Source organism: Rhinolophus ferrumequinum, chromosome 4 (genome assembly GCF_004115265.2).
Source record: "Rhinolophus ferrumequinum isolate MPI-CBG mRhiFer1 chromosome 4, mRhiFer1_v1.p, whole genome shotgun sequence".
In the NCBI taxonomy this organism is placed as follows: Eukaryota; Metazoa; Chordata; class Mammalia; order Chiroptera; family Rhinolophidae; genus Rhinolophus; species Rhinolophus ferrumequinum.
This window is the reverse complement of record NC_046287.1, coordinates 60987630-61012902: the sequence shown is the minus strand read 5'-3', so window position 1 is coordinate 61012902 and position 25273 is coordinate 60987630. Positions and strand designations below refer to the sequence as shown.

Sequence of the window (25273 nt, the reverse complement as noted above, 5' to 3'; positions counted from 1 at the left end):
TGTTTATTTTATTATTATGTTTAAATATGTTTTAAAAATAGGCATCCAGTTAAATTCTTTTAATGATGGGTTTAAATTTTGTTTATTGGAATTATTTCCACACACACTAAAATGAGTTTGAAATGTTACAATCTCTAAATTTCAGAATATAAATGCATTTCAATTACTTTTAAGTTCAGGGACTCAAGCTAGAATGAAAAAACATCACTTAGGTCAGTCCTGCTTCACTGATTAGATAAAAATAATATGTAATCAGTACATCAATTCAACAATCTAAAAATTACTAGCCTCAGTCTATTATGTATACAGTGTAATTTTTGTAAATGAAGGATACTTCTAAAACATTTGAAACTTTCTAATCTGACTAATGGGCAAAAAATTCTTTTTCTTATAATCTTGTTTACACAATTTATTTATCACCGACCATCTTTTAATTCATAGAACAGAGGAGATATTTTCATTTCCTGTTTGTGAACAAATCTCTAATTAGCACTGTGAGAACTACCAGGTTTTATTGCAGGGGTCAACAAATACCTTAAAGGTTCCCAATTTCTGATGTCATTTGACAATTTACAGATATGCCACCCTTCAGGCGATAACCAACGAATGAATCTTAGGATGGCTTCTCATCCTCATGTATCCCCACCCCAGTTCCTCCCAGAATTATAATCAGGAGTCTTCCAGCCCCATTCCTGGGGGAGCTGAGGAGGCAGAGTTTGTACTCTGGAACTGCACCCCATTTGGGAAAGGTAGCCTATTCCTGTATTAGCATCATAGAAAGACCTAGAACTAAGAGAGGGCCTTGAAGACAATCCTTACCCCTCCTGCCACACATCACAGACTGCACTGCGGCCCTTATGAGCACATGCAGAAGGCTGACCTGGTCAGAAACCTACCAGACCATAGTTTAAGGGTATTTTCACTACAGATATTAAAAGTTATTATTGTTATTTTTCAATCAGAAGGGGAGGAAATAGCCAGAAGGATGTGGGTGTGTATATTTCTTGGAATCCAGAGGTTGGGGGGGGGGGGTGGAGAAGGGGGAAGGGAATCCATGAAAAAAAATGTCCCCAGTACAAAAGTTGGCAAAACAAGTTGCTCTTTAAAAAAAAAAAAAAAAAAAAAAGCTGAACTGTGTAACAGGAGAAATATTTTCTCTCACAAGGAGAGAGTGTTCCTGAGCCAAGTTTAGACAGAGGAAAAATTTTCCAGCATGTCAGGAACGAAGCTGACGTTCCATTAAGAAAAAAAAAAGTGCTGGAGGAAATAGTAAGGGGGAACAGGCACCAGAATTCAGACGGAGCTTTAAATTCCAGACGGGCCGCAGTTGTGAGCACTCGAGAAGGTCCCCCTTTGAAAGCAGACTCTAGTTGATTTCTCTCTTGAGGTCCCAGCCCCAGTGGACATTTCCTGTTCTGTCTCTGGAAATTCAAGCCCAAAATTACAAAACATCCTTTCCCTGTGACCAAGTGCTCGGTTCGGAGACCATCCCCTCCCCACGTCAATGATCTCAGTCCTGCCCTCTGCTTCCTTCCGCGGAACCCCTCCCTGACCAGTGGAGCTCGGCTTCCCAAGGAGAGATGATGGATTTGCTATAGCAGGTGGTGCAAAAGCCAGAGGGAAACTACCTTGGAACCACCGCCGAAGAGGTAGGAACCAGGGTACTGGGCGTTCTTGCTATCGTTTGACGTTTATTGAGCAAAATGAGTTGCTTGTCCTTTAAACCTTGGGCTGAGGGCATTTTCGCTGATGGGTGTGTGTCGTGGGTGGGTGGACGCAGAGGCTAAAGTCAGGCATTTCTTTTCCCACTCTCTTTCCAAATTTAACTTGAATTCCTGGGTCCTTGGAAGCACACGTTTTGTCTGAGTTCTGGTGTGGAAAGAGCTATGGCAGAATTCTGGGAATTCCCTAATTTTCTTTGTTTCTTTTTCTTTTCTTTTTTTTTTTTGTGGACTCCCTGGAATGTCAAGGAGCATTCGTAAATACAATACCTTCGGCTTTGAATAGATTCAGAGAGAAATGACTGAAGTGGAAGGGCTAGAAAAGGCATTTTGCCACCATGAACTGGGAGCCCGCTGTTCCCCAGGGCCTGAGGATCTGTCCTTCCCTCTCTCCTGCCCACCGTCATGTATGGGAGCTGTCCCTCCAGGCATGGAGATGTGGCACCTTGAGCCACATCTGTACATTTATGGGCTCCACTGTGTGAGGCTTAGCTGCCTGTGGCAGAGATACCTGGTGTACCCAGAAAGCTGCATGTGGCCCTTGGCTTCCTGAGGGACGTGCTCTCAGCTGTCCTTGCTGGAAGGCTAGCTTTGGCAACACATGTGCTGACATTGGACTGACTCAGAGAACTCAGCATGGCTTCTGCACAAGGAGTACTTGAAAATTTATGAAGCAGTCATAAATGAAGCATTTCAAATGCCCTTTCTCTGCACTCCTATGGCTTTGACTTCTCTGAACCACACATTTTGCTCCTTAGTCACATGCTGCTGTGCACCATTCTCTAACAGGCTAAATACGAGTGGAAGAATGAATTGAACAAAACTAGTCATAACCTATTAGTTGGTGATCCCAAGACAGCCACTAACTTTTGTTGAGCACTTGCTGTATGCCAACCACCGTTCCAAGGGTGGTGGGAATCATCATCATCATCACCCCAATTTTACAGATGAGGAGATTGAGGCTGGAGACACAGAACGTAGTAAGTGGCCGAGGAGGGATCTGAACTGAGGTAGCCTCAGTCTGGAGTCCATGCTGCCATGCTCCGATACCAGGAAGACTGAGGTTTGAATCTTGGTTCCAGCATTCTAGCTGGATGACTTTTGACAATGTAAATGTCCTCAGTTTCCTTATCTGTGAAATGAGATAGTAATAACCCAACCTCACAGAGGTGTTGTGAAAGGTAAATTAATTTTAAAAGATTATTTTACTGAAGCAAGTGAACAATGTAAGCGCGTTCTTCCCATTCCTGAGAGTGTGCACTATGAACGTGGAGGGATCCCTTGTAACTAAAAAGTCTCCAGGTTCAGTAGGAAGCAGCAACAATGTCTTGTTAGGTTTGTACCTTCCACCAGGGACATTGGAGCTCACTTGCCAGCTAGTGCAACACTAGCTCACTAGACTCTAAGCTCCCTAATGCAGGGATGGTATCTTATATACATTTGTTTTTCTTAGAAAAATGTTTAAGTTGTGGTCTAAGGACATCGTTGCCCTTCGGAAAGGGCGCAGGGTCCCCTTTGGGGAAGAGTTCAACCAGGAGCCTGTGGGTGCTCCAGGAGCTTCCTCTCCCCACTTCCAACAAAGCATCTTAACCTGACATATGTTGGGGTGTCAGTTGAAAGAACTGCTCACCTGGAACAAGGAATGTTTTGTGTAGGCTGAAAATGACTGCTTATGGAACGGAGTTGATTTATAGATGGATTTCTAGCTTGCCCCTGTCTAGGCTCTTACTTTGCCCTCCCCATCCGCCTCCTACTTAATGATCATCTCCTGCCCTGGGGAGCCCACTTGGAGGCGTGTGCCAGCCAGGCTCAGGAGGTGAGCTCTTCCATCTCCGGTAGCCCATCCTCACATGCAGGGGTAGACAAGGGGCAGAACCCCAGAGAGCTTAGATTACAACCTGGCCTCTCTCTGAGTCTTTTCCGAATGTGCCCTTCTCACTTCTGCTCACAGTTACGGACTGCGTGCTCAATAATCGTGATAGCGATTATTGATCTTCTTTAATGACAACAGCTTACTTATTGAGCCAGGCATTGTGCTGAGCACATTACACAGATTAGCTTATGTACTCCTCACAAAAGTCCCGTAAAGCCCCCTTCGGCATGATCCCCACTTTGCTAATGAAGAACCTAAAGGTAGAGACATTAAGTGACTCAAGGACACCCAGTCAGTTAGTGGTGAAAGTGGGATTGGGGCTCCATCCCCTGAGTTCGAGCACACTGCCTTGAGTATTTTTGCAGCTCTTTTTGACAGAGGTAAGGGGGCTATTGTGTGAGTTGAGTTATTTTATATTTTTGGAAAAGGATGTGCTCGAGAATAGGCTGGGAAGAACAGAGTGAAAAGGCCAGGACAGTATGTTCCATGGAAGGAAGGGTGCCTTTGTGAAAAAGTGGAGTCAGCATTCTTGTCCAAACTGTATCCCTGATAAACTTGACCTCTTCTGGAGAGGTTGTAGAGTTTAGGGAAAAGAGCCAGGTCTGTAGCCAGACTCCCTGGGTTCAAATCCCAGCTCTGCCACACATATCAGCTAGATCATCTTGGGAAAATTATCAAAATAAGGATATCCTATGTAGAGGGATGACAATATAATAACAACACCTATTTCACAAATATATTATGAGGATAAAATTACTTTGTCCACATAAAGTATTTAGAACTGTGTCTGGCTCAGAGTAAGAATTCAATAAATATGTTATTATGTGTAAAAAAGGTTACCTAAATTGGATTAAATTTAGGTAAGATAGTTGGGTGGCAGTCTGGAAATAAGAAGTAACTAGTGTTTGAGACTGTGCAATGGGCACCAACAATTTCAACTTTGAGCTGGGGAGAAGTGGTTTTCAGCCCAGAAGGACCCAGGGTCTCTGAGAGACAATTTAGGTCCTATAAAAAACAGCATAGATGTTCTTCCAGGCGTTAAAGAGGTAGAACTGAAACAACAAGTCTTTAGGGTTAGCCTTGCCAAATTGGATCCTTTGATTAAATAAATTATAACGTATTTATCTTTGTAGTTATGGAAATTACTCCCAACAGTTAGACCTATTGTTATTTGAAAAGAATTTGCTTGTTCATTTCAATGACTAAATGACATTGACTGAACCACTTGTATTTTCAGAGAATGACTTTAGTATTTCAAGCTGAGATATAAAATTTAAGAACCAAATATAGCTGATTAAAAACAAAACAAAACAGTAAGGAGATCATGACTTAACAAAAGAATTTTGTGGCGTTTTTAAACAACAACTTTTTAAACTTTTGAGCGTTTTAAACTTTTGAGCACCCCCTAAGTCTAGATTAAATTTGCAATGATTTTGGAAGTAGTGTGTTCTGTTGGCCAACACACTACTGGACATAAAAGTAGGCAAGAAATAAATTAATGACTGACGCTTATTGAGCACTTATTATGAGCCAGGCCTTGTGCTAAGTGCTTCATATGCATGTTTTTAATCCTCATAACCACCTATCAGTTGAGTACTATTATTACCCCCAGTTTACAAACGAGGATAGCAAGATCTAGAGAAGGAAGTAATATGCACAAAAACACACAGCTGCTAAGTGCTAGGGTTGGGATTCTATCGCAGGACGGTCTGGTTTGGCTATGGGTGCTTAAATCTTACATTAAGGTTCTAGTAAATCTAATCCTACCTGATTTAAGCCATTTCTATTTGTTTGAAGGGTGCTGTACAGCTGACCCTTGAACAACACAGGTTTGCACTGGGCGGGTCCACTGATACGTGGATTTTTTTCAATAAATACTGTAAATGTACGAGTATTTTTTTATTATAATTTTTAAATAACATTTTTCTCTAGCTTACTTGAGAGTAAGAACACAGTATATAATACAATAACACAGAAAACATGTGTTTATCGACTGTGTTACCAATAAGGCTTCCGGTCAACGGTAGGCTATTAGTAGTTAAGTTTTAGGGAAGTCAAAAGTTATATGTGAATGTTCAACTGTGCAGGGATTCAGTGCCCCTAACCTTTGCATTTTTTTAGGGTCAGCTGTATTTGGAAGTGGATGGAGGGAGCAGTAACTCTCACAGCAGGAGGTCTGAACACAACACTCTTAGGCATCAGAAGATGCAAAGGGCACGTGACAGGGGAGGCACAATGCAATTGCATCTAAGCTAGCAAAGTGCGCCAGGCAGGACCAGCCGTGGATCAACCTGTGGAGCAGGTTGTCTTCTTAATCTTTTTTCAGGCCCCCCCTGTCTCCAGAATTCCTCTTTCCTTTTCTGAAGGGATCTCTGCACTCTGACAAACACAGAGAAGTTCCCAGCTGTGGCCTCCCACTGAGCCCTGCTCTGCCCCTGATACCCTCAGTATCTCACATCTAAAATTAGCTTACCTATTTGTTGTCCATCAAAACCCCTTTTGACCGGTGCCTGACTTTTAGCAAACCACTGGACAGTGATTAATAAATGAATGGATACGCAGGTACAGCTCTAGTGGGAGAGTTTTAGATTTCACTGTGGCCGTGAACAGAAGCAGCATTTTGGAGTTAGGGAGACTCTCCAGGCACCCCTTAACCACACTCCACAGTTGTTAACTGCTTCAAAGCTGGAAAGACAAACTCCTTTCTGAGGGTCTGAAGTCCAGATTGCACGCTTTTAGTGTGTTACATGATAGAGAAGCTGCTTATCTGAATTCTCAAAACATTTAGAACAGCTCTAGGCAGCAGTGTGAAGTACTCGCATGGGATGTCCTTCCGCAGTGCCCAGCACACTCTGTCCTTTTCTTTTTCCTAGTGCCCCTTTTCCTACCCACCTTCTCAACCCTTCAAATCCCCTTCTTCTTCTCTAGTAAGGCTTTCAGGCCCTTAATTCACTGAACAATCTTAAAGCAGTCATCTCCCAGTGTGGGTGTGTTTACAAAAAGAATGAATTTTTTTTTTTTTTCCTGGAAACAAGATAACATTCGAATTTAGGAATCAATTAGCAGTTTGGGAAGGGTTTCTAAAGATTTTGGGATATACCGTATTTTGCTGTGTATAATGCGCACCCAAGTTTTTGGCCCAAAATTTCAGGGGAAAAAATCTTTCCTTTTAATTTTTTTTTTTTTAAGTTTATAGGGTGACAATTGTTAGTACAATTACATAGATTTCAGGTGTACAATTCTGTATCACATCATCTATAAACCCCATTGTGTGTTCACCACCCAGAGTCAGTTCTCCTTCCATCACCATATATTTGATCCCCTTTACCCTCATCTCCCACCCTCCACCCCCCTTACCCTCTGGTAACCACTAAACTATTGTCTGTGTCTATGAGTTTTTGTTTCTCATTTGTTTGTCTTGTTCTTTTGTTGTTTTTGGTTTATATACCACATATCAGTGAAATCATATGGTTCTCTGCTTTTTCTGTCTGACTTATTTTGCTTAGCATTATACTCTCAAGATCCATCCATGTTGTCACAAATGGTCCTATTTCATCTTTTCTTACTGTCGAATAGTATTCCATTGTGTATATATACCACAACTTCTTTATCCATTCATCTATCGAAGGGTATTTTGGTTGTTTCCATGTCTTGGCCACCGTAAATAAAGCTGCAATGAACATTGGAGCACACGTGTCTTTATGTATAAATGTTTTCAGGTTTTTTGGGTTGATACCCAGAGAGGGATTGCTGGGTCATATGGTAATTCTATTCATAATTTTTTGAGGAACCTCCACACTGCCTTCCATAATGGCTGTACCAGTCTGCATTCCCACCAACAGTGTATGAGGGTTCCTTTTTCTCCACAGCCTCTCCGACACTTGTTACTATTTGTCTTCTTGATGATAGCCATTTTGAATGGGGTGAGGTGATATCTCATTGTGGTTTTTATTTGTATTTCTCTGATGATTAGTGATGTTGAACATTTTTTCATATGTCTATTTGCCATTTGTATGTCCTTTTTGGAGAAATGTCTCTTCAGGTCATCTGCCCATTTTTCAATTGGGTTGTTTGTTTTTTTGTTGTTGAGTTGCATGAGTTCCTTGTATACTTTGGATATCAGCCCTTTATTGGAGGCACTGTTTGCAAAAAACTTCCCCCATTCAGTTGGTTGCCTCTTTATTTTGTCCATGGTTTCTTTTGCTGTGCAGAAGCTTTTAAGTTTCATATAGTCCCATTCGTTTATTCTAGCTTTTACTTCCCTTGCCTTTGGAGTCAAATTCATAAAATGCTCTTTGAACCCAAGGTCCATAAGTTTAGTACCTATGTTTTCTTCTATGCAGTTTATTGTTTCAGGTCTTATGCTTAAGTCTTTGATCCATTTTGAATTAATTTTGGTACATGGTGACAGATAGCAGTCCAGTTTCGTTCTTTTGCACGTGGCTATCCAAATCTGCCAGCACCGTTTATTGAAGAGGCTGTCTTTTTTACATTGTATGTTTTTTGCTTCTTTGTCAAAAATTATCTGTCCATATTTATGTGGTTTTATTTCTGGGTTCTCAATTCTATTCCATTAGACGGTCTCTGTGTCTGTTTTTCTGCCAATACCATGCTGTTTTGATTATTGTAGCCCTGTAGTACAAGCTAAAGTCAGGGAGTGTGATACTTCCAGAATTATCCTTTTTTCTTAAGATTGCTTTCGCTATTCGGGGTCTTTTGTGGTTCCAAACAAATCTGATGATTTTTTGTTCTACTTCTTTAAAAAATGCCATTGGGATTTTGATGGGGAGTGCATTAAATCTGTGTATTGCTTTGGGTAATATGGCCATTTTAACTATGTTGGTTCTTCCAATCCATGAGCACAGAATGTCTTTCCATTTCTTTGTGTCTTCTTCAATTTCTTTTAAAAACATCTTGTAGTTTTCAGCATATAGGTCTTTCACATCCTTGGTTAAGTTTATTCCTAGGTATTTTATTCTTTTTAGCTGCAATTGCAAAAGGAATTGTTTTTTGTATTTCTTTTTCTGAGATTTCATTGTTAGTATATAGGAATGCAATGGACTTTTGTATGTTGATTTTGTAGCTGGCAACTTTACTGTATTCGATGATTGTTTCTAATAGCTTTTTGGTGGAGTCTTTAGGGTTTTCTATATATAGCATCATGTCATCTGCGAAGAGTGACAATTTAACTTCTTCATTCCCAATTTGGATGCCTTTTATTTCTTTCTCTTGCCTGATTGCTCTTGGGAGGACTTCCAACACTATGTTGAAAAGCAGAGGTGATAGGGGACAGCCCTGTCGTGTTCCTGAACGTAGAGCAAAGGGCTTCAGTTTTTCACCATTAATTATGAGATTAGCTGAGGGTCGTTTTAATTTTTTAATTCAAATTTTTATTTGTTTACACTTAGGTACTTGTTTTTTGTTTTATAAAGGAATTTTAGCATTTATTTTTAAACATATTATGGTACAAGATATTTTATGTAACAAATATTTGCAATACACAAGAACAGATATAAGGTACAAGAAATTTTATGTAGCAGTAACAAATTTACGATATTTCTGCATCATAGAAGGCCAAGAATTCTTCGTCGTTGCAAGTTCGTGGGAAGTTCAACAAAACCGATTATCATATTCCAGAGTATTATTTTGCATATGGATATCATTATTTATTTCTAGAGTTACACTTTTAACTCATAAGCATAAATAAAAGAATTAAAAACATTTATATAGATATGGAATTAGTACTACCCATGTATAATGCGCATCCTTATTTTTCCATCACAAATTTGGGCCCAAAAGTGCTCATATACACAGCAAAATACGGTAGGTCCTTCTTAGATGCCTGCCTCCCCCTAAATCACACACACTATAAATCAGTACCCATGTGGGGCCCATCAGTAATTATGGAGGGTCCTAGTTTAATGACTAGGGATGGAGTTAGGAAAAGAGAGGAAATCTGTTCTATATCCCAGGCCACCCAAGATATATGGGGGGGGGGGGGCATGAAGACAAAGGGTTTTACCCCTTTTGCAATTTCAGCCATGGAGGGGTAATAGGGTTATTCTCTTCTTTAGCCTTACCCTCTACATTTAAAAAGAGGTTTCTAGTTGAAAAACTAGACACAATACAGGACAAAATGTCTCAAGGCAGCAGGGGAAGGCTTGTATGTTCATTGTGCAACATGGGGCTCTCCTGGACTCCTAGAACTTTCTGTAGTTTGACTTTCTGGCTAATTATTACCATCTGTGTGATTGCTGGCAGCCGACACTTTGCAGGGCCTGCCAATTGAGTTGTTGGGCCAGCCTCAGGGCTGCACCAGCTGCCGCCAGCTGCTGAGGCCCCTTCAAGTTTTCTTCAGAAACCAGCAGCCAGGCCCACTGACTGCTACCCGGCCGTTGGGTGAGTGACTTGCCTTTCTGCCTGCCTCCTCGCCTCTTGCAGTTGGTCGTCTAGAGCCCAATGTGATTTCCTAGTCTCGTGTTTCCTCTTCCAGCATGACTGTGGTATGTCTGCATGCGTGAGAGAGCACAGCCTGCTCCTTTCCTTGGGCTGGCTCAGTAACCAGTATGCACAGCCTTGCACAGATGCAGAGATGCGTCATGGAAAAAAGAGGCCTGTATATACTTTAGTAAATAAACAGCTGTCAGGACTCAGGCACGTATCAGATGTAGCCTGGTAAGGCATTTTGTTTGCTTCTTGAATCGTGTGCATTAGGACTGAAAGTCTCTGATCTCAGAGACTTTCTACTCTAAACCCTTCGTTTTCCAGATGAGGAGAATTAGGCCTAGAGGAGTAGTGACTTTCCCAGTGCCCCTCCATCTCACCAAACCAATCTGTAATGCAGATGGTCTCGAGGAGAGATTACAGAAAGCTACAAGGGTGCTGGATATTTCCATTTGCCCTCATAAAGTCATTCACCATCCTTCCCCCACTCTCCTCTGTGTCCAGGAGCCTGACCTGAATGGTTCCCTTGCATTTGATTTCCAATTAGGTTCAGCCAATGGAGACCATGGGCAGGAAATCAGAGGGAGGGAAGAGAGTGATCTGTAGGTATTTATTCCCCTTACTCCTTTCCGGCTGGGTTGTCGTGGGCTAGTAGTGTCCCCTGACTGAAGACCATAACTTCTGTGAGATGATCCTCTCTACACAGCTCTGTCCCCCTGACCCTTTAGGCAGAGGACAGAAGCAGAGTCTTCCACACTGTACAGCCCTGGGGAACCGCACTACCGTTCGATCTCCCAGACTCTACTCAGGCCTTCGTAAACAGTCCCTTTTCAACTTGGAGAGTGTTACCTGCCAGGGTCCTGACTGATACATGGGGCTTTGTTTATTAGAGAAAGGAAAATCTATAGTCATGACTCCTTTATTTATTCTTGGCTTGACAGTTTCTCCTTGTTTTTGATGACCTTGAAAGTTCTGAGGACTGCTGATCTAGTATTTTGTAGGATGTCTCTCAGCTGGGATTCATCTTATGTTTTTCTCATGGTTATACTGGGGTTATGGGTTCTTGGAAGGAAGACCACAGAAGTAAAATGCCATTTCCTTGCTTCATATCAAGGGTACGTACTATCAACATGACTTATCACTATTGGTGTTAACTTTGATTACCTGGCTTGAGGTAATGTTTGTCAGACTTCTCTACTGTAAAGTCACTCTTTTTTCCCCTTTCCATACTGTACCCTTTAGAAGGAAGTCACTATGCACAGCCCACGCTTAAAGAATGGAGAGTTAAGCATTGCCTCAGTGAGTGTGGAGTACCTATATAGATTATTTGGAATTCTTATTCATGGAAGATTTGTCTCTTCTCTTGATTTATTTATTTGTTAAGTCATTTATTTATATTTGTAGAGATTCATGCTTATTTATTTTATACTTCAGGTTATAATCAAATACTAATTTATTAATTTTATTGCTCAATTTGTTCCAGCTTTGACTATTGGGAATTCTTTCAGTTGGCTTCTGTGTCCCTTTGTTATACACATACAAAGGGTTTGGGTGTTGTTTTTGTTTGTTGGTTTGTTTTTTGAGTACTTCTTTATATTCTGCCACTGTAAGATACTCCAGGTTAATCTTATATATTTCCTGCCCCAATCCTAGAATCAACCATTTCTTCAAGTAGTCCTGGTTCCTTTTATCGGAGAACGGTATTGAAAACCAAGATCTGGGTAGTAGGGATGTTTGCTGCTACTGAGACATTGTTGCTCCTAGGCTGTTTCAGCTGATAGAGTAAGAAGATGTATGTGTGTATACTAACCTGTGTATATACACACACATTTATAACTATTTCTATATGTAACCATCTGAATCTATATTAAGCAAGACATGAATTCATACTGATATGTCCAACTCTAATCCATTACTATGTGGATCTTTCTAGACCTCCCTTTGCTTATCTATGACTTCCTATTCCAACATTGAGAAACCTGGCTTCCACCATCTGCCATCCATTTACTTGTTGTTCAATTGCAATATGTGTGTATTATTGAGCTGGGCCTTGTGCTAAGTGCTTTATATGCATGTGGTATAAGAATTGTTAACACCTGCTCCCATGGGAAACAACTTTATCAGCTAGATTACAGTGTTTATGTACAATTTCTTTTGCATTTAGTTTTACAGACTCCACTCATTTCCAAAGTTAGTTAGATCAGAACCTTTTTCCTCTCTAACCCCTTCAGTGAAGTTGTTTTTATACATTTGTAATACAGTTAGATTGTTTTGTCACAGTCTGCATTCAATCCTGGGATTAAATTATCTCCTAAATGATTTTTCTTTAATTGGCACACATTATGCATTATGGATTCACTCTTTGGGCTGTAAAGGTCTATGGGTTTTCTGTAATGTCATGTTCCCACCATTATCGTATCATATAGAATAGTTTCATACCCTAAAAAAAAAAAATCCCGTATTTCATGTATTAAGGCTTATCGAGAAGTAAAACCTGGGAAAGGAAAAGGAGCAAAAGCAAGATTGGGCAGCAAAGCCTTCAGACTGTGATGCAGGTTGGATTAAGTCTCTGCCTGAGCTCCAAATGCAGAGCTCCTAAGCAAAGATTGCCTGTTACTGGGGTCCCATGTTGGGAGAAATGGTTAAGCCTTTATACCATCACCTGGCTCAGCCATTGCCCGAGGACTGCCAGAGAAGACTCAGCTCAGCTCGAAAGCAGAGGCAGACTCTGCAGGCACTAACAGCTGGAGATTGTCAGATAACCACATTCCTTGAAGCTGGGTAGCTAAGTCCTTGCTTGGAGAGGGAACTGAGTTCCACAACACTGTGTCTGCCAGAAATATCTTTGAAAATTCAAAGGCAGAGATTGGCCAACCATTGGCCAGGAATCTTGAGCAGAGGATTTGTGTATCACGTGGGGTTTGGAATCAGATGATCCCCTTTCAGCTCTTGGGCCATATGACTGTCCTTAAACCTGGTGTGATGCAGGCAACCAGGAATTCTGTCTCACATTCATTCCACTTTGCTCAAACCCCTGCTTCCCTTTTTGCCCTGCTCTGTCCTAGAGGTAGGATCAGCGCTCCAATTTTCTCCCAACGACTATTCATGGAGGTGCCAGGGAGCCAAAAGATGGAGTGTATGGCCCCCACTTCTGCTGCCCACACCTTTTTAGATCTCAGATGTGCAAGGAAATGGTCACAGTATCGGTAGCAATGTGGACCACTGATTTGAGCATAGACAAAAAGCTCAGGAGTTGAAATTGAAAAATTCAAAGCTAAGAAAGACTACATAAACCAAATCCTGATCGGATGTATCCCCTCCCTGGAACATAGAAAAAGCAAAACAACACTGTTCCTTACTGATCTATGCATATACCACACCTGGTAAGGTCTGATAGTTTTATTTTCTCCCATGCTGACTCCCATGCCCGTGGGTGCCCTGGGATGTTCCCCTGCAGGTGCAGAGTCATTGCAGCACTTCTGACCTTTCTCTGCAGGAAGGTGGAAGCATTCAGACTTCCTGAAGAAAGAGAGGCTCTGATGTTCTGTTCTACCTGTGCTTACTCTTACTTTTATTTAACCTGCTTAAGGTTCAAAAGCTGTTTTATTCTTGCAACTTGGCAGCTCTTTCTGGTTCACAAATGTCCTAAGGTAAATAATTAAAGTCTCCACATGACCTCTTATGACAATCTTAACTTCCAAACCTAAGGAACTTTTTATATTTACTTTGTCTCTCTTTAGAAATTTCCTTTGAATGTTTGCTTCTGCTTTCTTTGTAGCATTTTCAGGCTCCGTTTGTTTTGCCCAGCCAGAGAACAGTAGCATTTTAAAAAACATTCATGCTGCTATTTTTATACAATGAACCGTGCATACTGATTTTAATTTCAAAGATTCACAAATTAAAGTGCTTCCTTGAACCCAGGCCCTCAGGACTCTTGCCAGCCTTTTGGTTTTCCTGTCTGCTTTGTCATTTCTCAGTGGAATGACTAAAGCTGGAACCTGCTGGGTCAGACAGTAGAAATAAAGTATTGGTGGATGAACTCTCCTTACCCTCCACTCCCAAGACCAGACAATGGGGTTGGAATCCATGTTTAAATACCTAAAGGTTACTGTGAGTCACTATTCCAAAGTTTCTGAGACCCCCAAAAGTAGTAAGAGTTAATATTCCAAGAAGACACTTGCGGTTATCGAGTCCAGGATGTTTTCACAGGCAGGTTCTGTCTATGAAAACAACACCAGGGCACAAAAAATAGCCTGCTTAAAAAAAAGGAAAAAAGAAAAAAAGAAATCAATGAGAAACACACAAAGAGTATACTGTCCCTGAATCATTAGGTAGGACTAGAAATGACAAGTTAATGAAATGAAAAAGAAAAGAGGTTTTTAAAAAATGTATTTAGTTTTTTATTTTAAGGTGCTTTCCTTCCTCTCCCTCTGAAGACAGAGTGAAATTCTGAGCCTGGCAGCTGTTTCCACAGTAGGAGAGCAGGCTCACAGGTCGGAGGCACAAGGTCTCTTGAAACTGTCAACTTATTACAGGTGACAGTTGCATCACCTTGAAACAGGGAACAAAGACTTTTGTTGTTGTTGTCGTTGTTGCCAGAATTCAGTTTTGCTGGCACAAAGTGTTAGAGAACAGTCACACACAGAGTGACTGGTAGAATTATAGAGGAATTTCTGAGAATTAGCCTTAGGCAGAAAACATTTGGCTGGAAATTTGCACTGAAAATCTACCTAGTTAGGAAGCATGTGACTTTCACCTGACTTAATTTTCTTCAGTCCCAAGGGTTCTGAGGCCAGCGAAAAGGTCCTTGCCTGGGTCGCTGGCAGTTTCACTCTTCAAAGTAAACTGAGAATAAATTCAAAGACAAATCACCAAAGGGAATTTCTCTCTTTGACATTGAGTGTAACTGGAATGGTTTTTAAATTTAAAAAAAAAAAATTATTTTCTAATCAAAATAACAGCTATGTAATCGTTGTATTTAGGTTAAGTGTGAATGAAGCAAATAACGATCCAGGAAAGAACAAAGGACTAGGTAGGGGTGGATAAAATCTGAGTCCTGTTTCCAGCTTTGGCGCTATTTCTGTAACCTTGGGCAAGTGTCTAACATTATGATTTTGGTTCACTTATTACCAGGGGTGCCAAAAAATGTACACATTTTAAGAGATGTTATCTATTTATTACTTTTCAAAATCGAATTGAATTACAGTTGCAATGTGTGGTATGACCTTCACTCAAAAGATGGTGTTAATCAAATGAATGCTAGTGTCATCCATTGTTTTTACAATTTTAATACAGTTTTTTCCTTTCTTAAAATGTATATACATTTTTTTTGGCACCCTCTGTATAAGAAGGTAGATCTAGGTGGCCTGTAAGGGTTTTTCCATCTCTGTCCTAGGCATCAGTCTCTTAGTTTTGATTTTCTTATGTTTAGGCAGTGCCAAAACAATACTGTGCAGTGGAACTCGGATATAGATTTGCAAGAAGGTCATCTTGAAGCTGGTAGCAGGCCTCAGGCGACTCTCACCTCATCCAACATTTTTGCAAAGATGAATTCAGATTAAGACAGTCATCAAGGTAGGCATTTATATGTATTTGTTGAATGAATGAGTGAGCGAATGAATGAATGAATCAGGGCAGCATTAAGGGAGAAGAGGATGAAAATATTCAGTTAGAGGGTTTAATTGGGATAGGGCATAATTTTGCTTAGTAATGATGGCTGGGGGCATTTTATGGATAGATTCAGCCAGAGCTAAACTTCAGGAAGTACAGGCATACCTTGGAAATATTGTGGTTCTGCTCCAGACCACCGCAGTTAGGTTTTGGATTAAGGGAATGTTATGGCTGGTTTGATCTCCTATCCAGATCACTAAAACTTTCTCCGTATCAGCAATAAGGAGGCTTCACTTTGCCATCATTCATGTGTTCATTGGAGTAGCACTTTTAATTTCCTTCAAGAACTTTTCCTTTGCATTCACAACTTGGCTAACTGTTTGGCACAAGAGGCCTAGCTTTTGGCCTGTCTCTGCTTTCAACATGACTTCCTCACTAAGTGTAATCATTTCTAGCTTTTGATTTAAAGTGAGAGATACGTGACTCTTCCTTTCACTTGAATACTTGGAAGCCACTGTGGGGTTATTAGTTGGCCTAATTTCAATGTTATTGTATCTCAGGGAATAGGGAGTCCTGAAGAGAAGGAGAGAAGCAGGGGAATGGTCAGTTGGTAGAGCAGTTGGAATACCCAACATTTATTAATTAAGTTTGCCATCGTATATGGTTTGCCATTGTATATGGGCATGGTTCATGGTGCCTCAAAAGAATTACAATAGTAACATCAAACATCACTGATCACAGATCACCATAACAAATATAAAAATAATTTAAAAGTTTTAAATATCATGCAAATTGCCAAAATGTGACACGGAGACACGAAGTGAGCAAACACTGTTGGAAAAATGTCGCTGATAGACTTAGGGATGCCACAAGTCTTCAATTTGTAAAAAACACAGTATCTGCGAAGTGCAATAAAGCAAAGTGCAAGAAAATGAAGTTTGCCTATATTAGGGTTTGGGCTAATTTAATTAGCATTCTTTATAGAGTAGGATGGAGTGATACAGCAGGCTGCTAAGTGACATAGTTCTTCCAGGTATATGTGTTTTGACAACAAGATAATGGGACTCTTTCTCCCCAATTTGATGACCAGAATATTGATTAGGATTTACAATGGCTGAGTCTCATAGAAATCCAAAATATTCATGACTCATCAACATACTACTTATTTTTCTCTCATATAAAATAAATCTGTAGGTAGGCAATCTAAGGCAGGCTCGGAGGCTCCATGGTATCATGGAGTCAGGCTCCTTCAACCTCAGGATTAAGCAGGGCTGTGTGAATCCAGCTATCCCATCAGCATTTCAGCCAGCAGGGAAAAGAAAGAGCCAAAAAAAGGGCTCACCTTCTGTCTTAATACATTTGGGCTGCTGTAACAAAATACCACAAATTTGGTAGCTTATAAACAACCGAAATTTATTTCTCTTGGTTTTGGAGGCTGGAAATCCAGCATCAGGACACCAGCATGGTTGCATTCTGGTGAGACCCGCTTCCTAGTCCATAGCCAGTGCCTTCTGTGTCCCCACGTAGTGGAAGGGGCAAGGGATGTCTCCAGAGCATCTTTCATAAGGGTACTAATCCTATGAAAGAGGGCTCCACCTTCATGACTTAAGCATTTCCCCTTTAAAGACCCAGTCTCCTAATATCTTCAAAATTGGGGGTTAGGATTTCAACATAAGAATTTTGAGGGGACACCAACATTCAGACTAGTATCACTTCACTTCCCATTAATGATGCTTCCTGGAAGTTGAACTTGACACTTCTGTTTTAATCCCATTGACCAAAACTTAAAAAAATAACCCCTGTGGAAAACCAAACAGGTTTTAAAAAAGTAAATTTACAAGTTTATTTTAATTTTTATACGGGAAGACAAAAGACCTAGAATAGCGAAAACTATTTTGAAAAAGATGAACAGTGTTGGAGCACTTACACCACTTGATTTTAAGAACAATATGTGGCTCTTCAGTAGTAAATCCAATTTATCCTTTATAAATTTGCATTTAAATAATTTCCAAAAAAAAGAAAGATGGTGCAAATCTGTGATAAGCATATAATTTCCCAAGACGGCTGCTTTGAAGGGTAGTACCCATTTGGCATGATTGTCGGGGGAAGGAGGGGAATCCATCTTGAACATCAGTTTTGTAATCAAGACAGAACTGTTTTTGAATACTGGATCGCCACTTACCTCTCTAACCCTCAGTTTCTTCATCTTAAAATGGTGTGCACAGTGTAAGACTTAAAGAAATGTAGCATGGAGGCTAAGCTCTATTTTATAGCCCTGAAGCTAGTCTATCTAGGTTGGAATCCTGTCTCTGCCACTTTCTAGCTGTGTGGCCTTGGGTATGTTTCACCTTTCTATGCTTCATTTTACTCATTTGTTAATTGAGTATCCTAAAAATACTTACCCATACGGTTGTGGCAAACGTTAAAATGAGCTAATAAATCTAAGACCCTTAGAACAGAGTCTGGCACATAAAAAGAGCTCAACAAATATTACCTACTGTTACCATCATTTCCCGCTGTTATAACTGTGGTTTCTTTTGTCAACCACCAAACAAAGAGCCTGTTAGCTCCTATCCCTAGGTAGCATTCTGGGGGGTAGGGTTTGATGACTGAAGGGTGTATTTTGCAATCTCGAGGGCAATCCTGAATTTCAGTTTCTTAAATTTTCTTTCTGTACTGTTTTCTCAATGTTTAAAAACATGCCTTACTGACAGAACTATAATGCACAGATGGAAACCTTAATATTGGGTGTAAAGTACTACCCCTCCTAGACTCCACCATGGGCCATTTATCTCCTTCAACCGCAGCTGTCCATCATGTTCAGTAACCCATCTACCCAGGGATTGCAAAACATGGCTGCCCCCCTCCTCTTCTCTTCCTTCTCCTTCTTTTGTCACATTAGTCTGAAAGTACAGGACACCATAAAATTGTCAGGTTTTATTCTCCCTTTATTCCATATCAAATGCAATACCAAGTGGCCCTCAGCTATTTTCTTCCTGCCTTCCACTTGAAGAACTCTTCATCTGTGTGTCCCAGAACTGGCATTATTGGCTCAGTTAATGGGTCAGATGACAACAGAGTGGTCCACATTTAGAGCTGGCCTCTAACTGCACAACTTCAGAACCACACCAAGGGAGAGAAGGTGTTTCCATTTCTTGAGTAATTTCCCTCAGAGAACTTGTGATTGCATGGTAACAATTCTGTATCTTCATTAGGGATCCTGAGACTTTTCATTTTTTAATTAAAATATAAAAGGCAAGTAGAATTTTAAACCAAGGGACTGTAAACAGAGGATTTGCAGGTATCCCATAGTCTTTTCCTTTGTTGGCGATCTGCAGCCAGTCTCCCGGATAGAGAAACAGATCTTGGCTCTGCTTCCATGGGAAGGACAAATCATTATATATTTGGGGCTCTGAGGTCTATCCTGGGCATTTTCCCTCAAAATTAAGCCCTTGCAAGTTTACTTCTCAAAGACAAGGCTTCTACTTTACTGTCTTCACTTCCCTGAGTGTGAAGCCTCAACTGGCCATATGTTTGGACCAGCCAGGGCAGCAAAACCAGTAAACACAAGCGACTCCGCAGAGATGCACTTTGGGCCCCATACAGATGTTTCACATTATTTTACAGACTCCTTTCCCTTTCATTATCTCAATTTCTCTGCACCACACAATAGGATATGGGGTTCACTTTTTTCTTTTCCTTTTAAACCATTTTAGTGGCACTACCCTGTGCCTTTCGGCACTAGTAGTAATAAAACTCTACCCAAAAGCCCATCTGGTTTACTCAGTAGAAAGATGACTTTCTCATTCCTACCCTCCTCTCCTGTCACTTCCCCTCCCATGTTCCCTTGGAATGACCCACCGGGAATAAAGGAACGTTTTCACTAGGAGAAGTTGAGTGCTCCTCCGGAAGGGACCACAGGGTTATGTGTGCATTATCAATGGCGCTTCAATCACATTGCCAAAATATTCCAGATAGAATGTGTGAAGAATTTGGACTTAAAAAAAAATTTATCTACCAAGAGTCAACTTTTCTTCAACTATTTTAAATGCTTCCCATAAAAATCTCAATTCTGGTCTCACTACACTTTTACTAATTAATGTTTATTTTCCTACCCCCAAATACTCCGATGTATATGTCTACAATGTGGTAGCATCGTGACTCTATGAACCCTCTGGCTATAATAGAGTGAAGATAATGTATAGACAGAAAGTCAAAGTTTGACATAAAAAAAGAGAGATTTGTTGTAAATATGTCTCTATTATGAGTTTCCTGGTCTTTTCTGGAAACATTAAAATGTAGCCACATACATCTTTATTGTCCTAGAGCTTCTAGTCAAGAATGATAGTTAATGTTGAATACCATTCTGTGTGCCTAGCCACAGGCTCATTCATTCATTCAGCAAATAATTGTATACAAGCCACGGTACAGGCACTGTGCCATGCACTGAGCTTGGATATAGAGATACGAAAACGTTCTTGCCATTAAAGAACTCAGATTGTAGTGGAAAGACAGACAAGTGAAGAGAAAATTACAAAATAAGATTGGTAAATGCTATGTTAAAGGGATTAACAAGTGCTACCGGAACTCTGGGAAGGAAAGTGATAACATGCATATAGGACAACTGCATTTATCAGCAACTATGAGTGTCCCCTATGTGCCAAGCAATGCTGGGGGAACAGTGAAAAAATAAAATCCTGTCTTCACTGAGTTTACATTCTCATGAAGGAAACAGTCAATAACAAAAATGATGTGCTATCAGGATGCAGGCTAGTGTTATAGAAGGGAGGTTTGAGTTGCATCTGGAAGGGTAAATAGGTGTTAGCAGAAAAGGGCATTCCAATCTTTGTAAAAACAAAACAAAACGCTGGGATGGAGGAGAGGAGGAGGTGGGAGACAGGAATGGATGAGAAAGAGCATGCAGTATTCTGAAAGGGGAGTTATTAGGTGATCATAAGTGCAATGGGAAGGAAAGGGTGCATTTCTTTTCTGAGACAGTTTAGAAGAGCATTCATTCATTGGTTGTCAGAACCAAATAAGAGGCACTCCATGTTACAGATGAAAAAAACAAAACTCGGAGAGGATCAAGTAACATGTCCCAACTCACTCAGCTAGTGAGGGACAGAACCAAGATTAACCCCGTTTTCTGTAGAACTCAGCCCAGGTCTCACTCCGGGTGGCGGGTGGCAGAAGCTGCTGGCTTGGAAAGACAGCCTCAGTGTCCTCATCCCGGAGTACACCGCCCCCTACTGGCAGCTTTCTGCAGAGCTGCCCCTCCCGGCCTCTTCCCTGCAGCCCCGCTTCTAGTTTCGCGCTGGAGCTCCCTAGGTGCCTGCCCGCTGCCCCAGCGCTTCGGTGTCGCCCAGGACTGGGAGAGCAGAGAACGACATCTTCCGAGACCGCGGGGGCCCCGGGGGCGCGCCCAGGCGTCCAGTCCACTCCACCTGTTGCTCTCCGCTGCCCTGGGGCTCCCTGGCGGGAGATGCGGCGCCCGCCACCCGGGCCTCTGCGTGACCTGGGCATCAGCATCGCCCGGCGCTGTTCCCCAGTGGGTGTCCCGCGCTGCGGCGCAGGCTGAGTCCTGTAATTGGCGAAGTCTCCAGCACCGGCTTTCCCGGCGGCCGGGACCCTGAGGCAGGGCTCCCCGCCACCCCCGCCCACCCCTCGCCCCACCCTTCCTCCCGCCCCGCTGCCTCCTCCCCGCCTCGGGTCCAGGTCGGGCCCGCGCGCCGTGGAGCACGGGCCGGGCGCAGCCAAGGCGCGAGCTCCGAGCCATGGGAGGCTCCCACTCTCAGACCCCGAGGGACCGGGAGCCGGCCGGGGAGAGGCCCCCGAGAGCCAGAGAGACCGCGTGAGTCCCAGAGCCCTCCCCGGGGCCGCTGTTTGGGGGTTTGCGTGCCAGCCCGGAATGGAAGCTTCCGCGCCTGTCCCACAGGGCTGGGAAGGTGGTGTTCCCACTCGCGTCCGCAGGGGCGCAGGGACTCCGGGGTTGGCCTGGTGGGACACCCGTCCTCAAGCCTCACCCTGCGAGGTTTTGGGGGCGTCCGCCCGGCCAAGATCCCACCATGACAAAATCCCTCCCAAGCGGGGCTGCTGCCCTGTTCACGCTCGCGGATGGGAGAAGGGACCCCGAGTTTTTCCAGACTTGTCCCAGTAGGAGAATACACGTGTCCTAAAGGGCTCCGAAACATTCACGAGCCAGAGCTATTTGCAGGGAGGGGGAGAGAGCAGTAAGGAGCTCAAGTCGCAAAGATAACTCAACTCGTGTTGGCCTTCAGGGTCCAGGGATTTTGATGCAATGCTTGCTGCTCACAGGAACTCCCTCTCTTGTTTGTTCCGAGGGCTTCTTGATGATCTCAGAGAAAGGGCTGTATTGTACCAGCAGCAATTAGGCTTTTGTTCTGGGACGGCAACAATTAGGGACAGACACCAAGTACTGAAATGCAAGCTGCGAAGGGACATTTTTAGAGAATGTGATTTAGAGCAAGTTGCACGGTTTGAAAGATGGCCATGCTTCTTGCTAGGGAGAGGATGTGTTTGTTGATAACTATTTATTTGAGAACCCAAACAATCTTTAAGCATTTAATTTAAAAAGTTTTAGAGTATCTTGGAGATGAGGTAATGTCAAGGAATCCATAGTCTATTTTAATTCAGACAATGCAAAAGCTATTTAGAGAAAGATACATTCAGTCATCACTTGTAGGCAGCCTGGACCAGGGGAGGGCTTTTGTGTCATCTTTTCAAGGCAAAGTATTAATATCTTCCAAATATCCAAATGATAATTAAATATGTTAGTTGTGCCTCCTGATGTTTGTGTGTGATCACTAATCTAAACTTAGTTCAGTCAGCTTATTAATCATAAGATGAGAATGACTGAGCATGTAAAATGTGTTAAACCCTATTCTAAATAGTGTTACAAATCCCCAAGAACACTGAGTTTCTATTATTGCCTCATTTTACTGGAGAGGAAACTGAAGCACAGAGAGATTAAGTGACTTGTCCAAGGTCACACAGGTAGAAGTGCTGGACCCCAGGTGTCTAATTCCAGAGCTCATAGTGCAGCTTCCTCCTTTAGGAGAGGTGGGACTAACCTAGAAACAAACTTTTATTTTGGCTGGCAGAACACAGCCCATTTTTTTTTCTTTAGTTCTTCCTGAATAAGGGAGGAATCTGAATTAGCAATGCTTAAGACCTAATACTAAGAGGAAAGGGCCAAAGTTGATTTAACTTTTTAAACAACAAACATAAGAGGCAATAGAACACTGAGATGAAGTTAAGAGTTTTGGAGGCAAGTAGCCGTGGGTTTAATTCTAGGCTCTGCTCCTTTTATCTGTTCCTTAACCTCCCTGTGTCTGTTTCCTTGTTTGTAAAAGGGGAATGAAAATAATGCTTCATAGGCCATTCTGAGGGTGACATAAGATCACATATATATGGATAACCATTTATAGTTTTATCCGTGAACACTATATTGTTTTAACCAAGGGTAAAAGTTGACTAATCTTTGTAAACATGTGGCTGGTTTTATTGTGTAACTTGAAAGTAAATATTGGAACCATTCACTGATAGCATGCTGAAGAAATGAACTCAGTGCTTTCTGTGTAGGATTCAGTTGTTAGGGTGAAGAATTTGATTCTCAATTAAATTATCTCGTCGTTTGGCAATAGATAGAGGATCTCTCTCCAATAAGTTCTGCATGTACCCTATATATGTAGCAAAGCTTACCTAAAAAAAGATGAACATAAAAGCCCATCATTGGTCTTCACGTGGGACTACAGCCCGGGGATGCCCTACGCTACTCAAGTGAGTACATTAAGAAGCACATAAGTGCATGCAGGCAGTGTTGGGGTCACTGGCCTCATCAGTGTGTGGGCTCTGCTTAATGAGTCAACCCTGCAAACCACTTGGCGTGTAGCTGGTGAAAGTCCCTTTGGAAATATGAGATTCCACGCCTGTAATATACATGAAAAGCAAAAAGTAGGCTTTTTATCCAAGTCCTTCCTTGTTCAGATCTACAAGCCACAAGTCTCTCCAGGGTCTAAGAAAGTGGGGAATTCATTATTAATGTCACACAGCTGCAGATTTCCTGCCGGACATGTGGCTGTCATGGATAACACTGACCTCAAGGAAATTCTCATACTCAGGCTGTTGCATTTTCAAAATCTATTGTTCCTTTTTTAAAAAAGTAAATACATGAAAATCTCTCAAGGAAAGCATTACTGCTGGCATTTCTCTTTTGAGGGAGAAATTATGTTTCAAAATGTTCCCAATTTATGTTTTGGAATAATTTAATCAAGTACTAAATGTAACCAGATAAATCTCTAAGCAGAACTCTATTGTGAAATACAAACAAGTATGGATGTACATGAAAAGAAATGTCTGATTTTAAGATAAAACTCATTATTTTTTAGAATTGTAGCTGTCTACCTTCCCCAAGGAAACAAATGAGCTGGCTTTGGTGAAAGCTAGGGGAAATTTCACTTCATTTATTCAGGGAGGCTGCACAATATGGTGATTAAATGCAGAAGCTGGAGAGTGAGGCCAACCGGGGTTGAAATTCCAGCTGATCTCTTGCTAGCTTAGTTTAGGAAGCTTTGGAAAATAATTGTTTTACTCTTTCATTGGGCAAATTTCGGCATCTTTAAAATGGCAATACTAATAATTATACCTACTTTTTAAAATGGTGTATAATGTTAGTGCAGGGCCTGGTACTTAATGAGTGCTCGATATCTGAGTTATTATGGACTTTCACCTGTATATGTACCCGTAAAGCAGACTCTGTGCAAGGTTCTTTGGGAAATATATTTTTGAGTAAGACAGGGTCTCTTCTGAAGGGAAGGCTGATCTGTGTGCTAATTCAGCAAGGCCTCTTACAGAAGCAAGGCATTAACCTTTTCGAGTTAATTTTCTCCTCCGTTAATTTCCATTTTCCAGAATGATCAAGAGGATGGACATGTGTTTGGGGAGATGGTAGTTTGGCGAAACATTTGAAGTCGCCAGTTCCTTAGTTGGTTATTTTCGGCAATGTGGCCAGCATGGGTTTCCTAAGAGCAGTAAATAATTTGTGGAGAGAATTGAAGGGTGCCACAAAGCAGAGTCGATTGTTCATTAGGGAATATGGTGTGGAACTAATTCATCTCGTGCTTGTTGAGCTTGTCTGCCTGGAATGCAAGATGTGCACCTGCTGTCAATTCTCATTAAGTTTCTAGACCAATCTTTATGTGCACTTGGAATATATCATAATGGGATAATTGGTCAGTGGCAAAGTCAGGAGGAGTTTCTGAGGTCTGGAGTGTTTTTGCCGTGCACCTTTCGGATCATGTGAATGAGATGCAGGTTCTACAGTGTTCTTGCTAGTGAACTTCAAAGTCAGCAACCACGAGGCTGGGGTGCGTCTTGATGGGGAAGTCACTGTGGGACAGATGTCCCTGACATGAAGAGGAAGGCGCTGGCTTTGAAGTTTCAGACACAGGAAAACATGACTCAAAAGAAGTAAACGTAGGGAACCATATTTCTGAAACCCATTGCTTTCAAGTTCATAATATTTTCTCTACCTTCTCACCACCCAATTTGTATTGTCATTAAAAACATTTAAGTTGCTACAGAATGTCCATGTGAAATGATTTAG

At 41.7% G+C, this 25273-nt stretch overlaps 1 protein-coding gene across 11 annotated transcripts in view; it reads left to right on the top strand.

The window, feature by feature from the left end:
* The first annotated feature begins 1294 nt into the window (after positions 1 to 1294).
* The window catches only part of TACC1 (transforming acidic coiled-coil containing protein 1), a 93764-nt gene continuing 69785 nt past the window's right edge, over positions 1295 to 25273 (top strand). For 4 of the 11 annotated variants that reach the window (XM_033104702.1, XM_033104699.1, XM_033104705.1 and 1 more), the window contains exon 1: positions 21355 to 21499. In XM_033104702.1, coding sequence (XP_032960593.1) covers positions 21423 to 21499 — 77 coding nt within the window. In that variant the 5' untranslated portion in view covers positions 21355 to 21422. Of the gene's footprint in view, positions 1650 to 15469; positions 15613 to 21352; positions 21500 to 25273 lie in introns of those variants that run through there. The other 7 variants (XM_033104693.1, XM_033104706.1, XM_033104694.1 and 4 more) reach the window with 7 other exon arrangements.